This window comes from Chinchilla lanigera, unplaced genomic scaffold (assembly GCF_000276665.1).
Source record: "Chinchilla lanigera isolate Chin_1 unplaced genomic scaffold, ChiLan1.0 scaffold00050, whole genome shotgun sequence".
In the NCBI taxonomy this organism is placed as follows: domain Eukaryota; kingdom Metazoa; phylum Chordata; class Mammalia; order Rodentia; family Chinchillidae; genus Chinchilla; species Chinchilla lanigera.
In genome coordinates, this window is record NW_004955451.1 from 2,873,765 (window position 1) to 2,878,507 (window position 4,743).

Consider the following 4,743-nt stretch of genomic DNA (forward strand, 5'->3'; position numbering starts at 1 on the left):
TATATATATATATCAAATAAGTCCAGTAAATCTTTCTAATCCAGGGGTAGTTATCCTACCCTCTTCCCTATGACAGTAACTGACCTAGTAAGTTTTCCTTAAGCACAACAGTACCTGGCCAAACTTTTCTACAGATATTTTATAATACAGAATTCAAAAGACCCTAGAATTTTAACTATAAATAGAAAAAAAAAACTAAGTAAAATGATCTCCAAAGTTTACATTCTCACTCTCTAGAAGAACTCTGAAAGCCTGAAAAACATCTGATTCTCAGCTCTTTCAGAAATCTAAGTAAATCCCAACCTACGTATCACACAACAGAACATTACCTCAGCTGCTGCTCTTTGCTAGCATCTTGTTCTAAAGCATGGAAGTCCACGGACAATAACGCAACAATAGAGTTGACAGCTTCCACTCCAGAAAGAAGGCGAAGGATAAGTTTTTTGTCCTGAGCCCAGCTCTGGCTCTGGTCAGCTGGAGCACAAAGTGCCATCCGCACCAAACAGGGCAGAAGAAGTCTCAACTCTGGATCACTTAAAGATGCCAGGCGAACAACATCGACTTTCTGCATTGCTTCAAAAGCAAAGGGGCTAACGAACTGAAGGCTTGTGCACTCGGTCATCATCACTGCTGATCCTGGTGTTTAAAAAAAACAGAGTATGATTATAACTGCCACACGTATGAACACCTTTCTTTTTCAAGAACCTGAAAAATGTGGTGGGTCTTTAGCATGCCCTCATGTTGGCAACGTTTCTAGCACAATTAAAGACCAGGTTTCTTTGTCTCCCTATGTTTCTACTGCCACCTGGAAAATGAGAGACATAGTTTATGAATGTATATTCCAGCCTTAGGAATCTACTGCTCTAATACTCTTTACTTTCCAAAGCATGTGTATGCAACCCAGCAAATTCAGTTACAGGCCCAAAGTAATAATATTAATTTCTTCAAAACCTAAGGCTGAACACTCATGAAATAAATGCCAGGGCAAAAAAGCCAGGTGTGGTGGTGCAACCTGTAATCCCAGCACTTGGGAGGCTGAGACAGGAGGACTGCCTCAAACTGGAGGCCAGCCTGGGCTACATAGTTCAAGGCCAGCCTCAACTACATAGAGACCCTACCTAGAAATAAATAAATAAATAATAACAAATTTTAAAATCCCTGTCTAAGACTTTCTTCATTGTACCAAGTATACAGCTCCTTGATACATAAATGCAGATACATGAACGGCCACAACGATGCTTCCTTAGTTTCACAGGCTTCCCAAACAAACTTTTGGACATCTTTCCCACCCTTCATGAGTAGATGAAAACACTGGTAAATAACCTCGGTGGCCAAAAGTAATGTCAGAGTCCACGCTCTGAAGAAGTCAACACTATTTTATGTCCCCCGTTACTGGGTTTTTAAAAAGCAGATGGGTAGGTACAATCATCTTTGTGAGAGACAAAGTCGAGTCCCACTTGGACACTTCTCTGTCTTTAAGAGAAATCAAAGGCACCAAAAAAAAAAGAGAGGCTCGAAGCAGGCAGCCCAAGCCATCCCCTCTTACACAGACTGCCCAGCGGAGCCGTGGGGCAGTCACGGACAGAAACGCTGCCTCGCCTTCGCGCAGGAGGGGTCGTTCAACAGGCTGGTGCAGCAGAGGTGCCGAGACCTGCGCGCTGCTGCTTTGGCCCCCGTCGTACAGAGAACCAACAAGTCCCTCCGGCAGAGCAAAGCCTGGCTGGCTGCCCACAAAGCGGAGAACGCGCTGAGGCCGGAGAAGCGGCTGCTTCGTACCTTAGGATCTACCCTGCAGCCTCACGGGGCCCCACTGGGATTCCGCGTCTTAGAGACGGGACGCGGCAGAACTCGAGAACGCGGTCCGAAGTTGGGCCTAGGCGATCATCCGGATCCCCAAACCCTGGCTGTGCCCCAAGTCGGCTCGGGCACCCAGGACTCAGACGCTGGGACCAACCGGGTCGTCGATAAAATGGGGGCAGGATGGGGAGACGGCTCACAAAGGCAGAACCGAATCTGGAGAGAGGGAAAAAGCGAAGGAGACTTTTTCAGTCTTCCCCCAGCACCTTCATTCATCCCCAGAATTTGTCTCCCGTCGGCCACCGTACTGGACTGAGAGCAAGAGTGACTGTAAGAGAAAACCCGGAGACGTCCGCCACCATGAAGCTGTGCGCATGCGCAGACCCGCCCCTTCCTCCACCCTATTCGCTGTGCCTGACTTCACCTCCTAAGATATAGATAGGATGCTAGTTCCAGTGCGTTCTCCAGAGCCTACCAGCTGTCTCTTCTTCCACTAGGCACTGAGAACCACGGAGTTTCAGTTTCACCATTACAAAGTTAGCGTGGCATTAAATGGTATTAATGTATGTTTTTTAAAAAGTCCCACTGTTCTTTGATCAGAACACATAGATGGACCTCCTGTACCGTTCTTAATATCTCTTTCTGCCTGTGCCCTCACACCACCGAAGTTCTAGAATCCCAGGATTTGTAGAATACAAAAAGTAATCTAATCCTAAACCGTCTTCCAACACCCGAGCCTACACATCCACCAGCCACAGTTAATCTTTCAGGGTTCCTTACCCACGGGGCGGCACATCAGGGCTGTGGGTGGGATTTTAAGAATTCTCTGAAAATCTCTTCAAAATTGGAAGTGTTTACCACTTCTGGAAAGAAAGATCCAGACTTTCTAACAACTTCTCAAAAGGAGTTTGATCACCTAAAAAATAATCATTCACCCATCTATCTTCATAATATTTTCCATAATATTTCATGTTTCTGGCTTCATGAACGTGTATCTGGAACCTTCTGTTTACAAAGTATTGTAGGAGTTGCGAACAAAAGTATTTTACAGAGATAAAGTTCTTTATAATTTGTAAGCCCTTGACAGAGGGATAATCAGATCTGGGCCGGGGATACAGCTCAGCGTCAGTGGCATAGCCTCTTGCTTGGCAAGCGCGAGGTCCTGACTTTGATTCCCAGTACCAACAAAATAAAACAGATCCGGCTTCAACACACATGAACAAAAGAAGGAACGAATATGTGTTGCTGTTTTTCTCAAACAATTTTCTACTTGATCCACAGTAATGCATTTCACATTTTAACCCAGAAGACACCTATGCAAATATCCACACAAATATATAATATAAACATATTATAAATATAAAAATATGTAAACACATATACATGTAACTCATAAACCCACATTTAAATGAAATGAAACATTTTATGAAATAATACATGGTATGTATTCTATTTCCTCTTTTAAAATTGGCTCGTTAGTAAGTCGTATAGACACCTAAGCTAGATAAAAGTATTATAGACAGTCAGATAGCGCTAGGTCCTCAAAGGAGCCAATGCAGAAGATGAGATACCTTGCAACTGTGGGAGAGACAGGCACCTTCGCTGTGGGCCAGACCACAAGACAAAAGATACAAATGCACTCTCACACTTCCCAAGGATAAACATCAGGGGTTGATATTCTAAATTAGGTATCAATCACCTTGAAGGCAAGGAAGAGCCACTAACCCAACCCTCTACAGGAAAAGCCACTGTTCTGCATTCATGTCCACTTGCTATGTGACTCGCTTCCCCATTTGATCCCAATTTAATCAATTTTACCTGAGCAGTTATAATCTTACTGGTTGACCATAGTTTTGTCCCACCTCATTCCCACCTTGTGGATTTCCCATTTTTCCCACCTTGGACCGGCCTCACATCCTGGATTTGCTCTATAAAAATCCCGTGGCAACCCATCCAGGACCCCTTCTGTCTCTCTCAGACAGAAGCTTTCTTTCCCTCAATAAATATATTCTGCTCTTAACCTTCGTTGTTCCTAAAATTCATTCTTCAATTTTAGAGAACACGAACTTGCACTGGACATCTAGCAGGTTGGGAGTTTCTTTGCCCCATATCAATTATACATTTAGAACTGATTTCACAGTCCATCAGTGGATTACAAATTACAATTTGTTTTTATTTATTTACTTTTATTTGAACCTAGGACTTCACACATGCTAAGTGAGTGTTCTACAACTAAGCTACGCCCCAAGCTCCAGTGAGTCATTTTTAAGCTAATATTTATTAAAGATTTATTTGTTGAACACTTGCTAAGCACTGCGATAAGTGCCTTATATCTATTATTTAGTCCTCTGAGGCAGGTAGTAATTGTCTCCATTTTAGAATTGTGGAAATTGAGACCCAGAGAGAATAAACAATTTAATATCCCTGGATGATCCTTTCGCAGGAAGTACGTGAAGGGAATTGATTTGGAGAGTGAGTGAGAGAAATTAAAGGCATTGATATGAATTAAGTGATTTTGAGGTCTTTTTCAAATCTAATTGTTTATGCTCCTCTTACCAGCAATGGAGAAACAACATGTGGATCCAGTATCTCCATTCTGATCTGTAGAGAACAGCAAATCCCCTCTGGCCTGAAAGAGATTAGAGTGCTCCAGAGATGAGTGCTAACACTTACCTTTCTTCAAATTTCTCCCTCCTTTTCTTTCATTTTTTAAAATTGAGACCATTTCTCACTATGTAATCCAGGCTGTCCCGGAACTCAAGATCTTCCTTCCCAAGTACTGGGATTACAGGCAAGTGCCACCGTACCTGGCTCACTTTTATTTCAGAGAGTATTACTGCCAGTTTCTCCTCCTCTTATCAACTTGGTAAAAAGTCTTACAAGTATTTGAAACATCATAGTGTTTGCCAATAAAATAATTTTGATAACTTATACAGACCTCATATA

At 42.8% G+C, this 4,743-nt stretch overlaps 1 protein-coding gene across 1 annotated transcript in view; it reads right to left on the reverse strand.

Moving 5' to 3' along the window:
- Nucleotides 1-2,353, reverse strand: part of Ints2 (integrator complex subunit 2) — a 54,037-nt gene extending 51,684 nt beyond the window's left edge. Inside the window, exons 1-2 of the mRNA XM_005393971.2 lie at nucleotides 1,777-2,353; nucleotides 330-636 (exon numbers count right to left, since the gene is read on the reverse strand). Of these exons, the coding sequence (XP_005394028.1) occupies nucleotides 330-625 (296 nt within the window). The 5' untranslated portion in view covers nucleotides 626-636; nucleotides 1,777-2,353. The remainder of the gene's footprint in view (nucleotides 1-329; nucleotides 637-1,776) is intronic.
- Nucleotides 2,354-4,743: the final 2,390 nt, after the last annotated feature.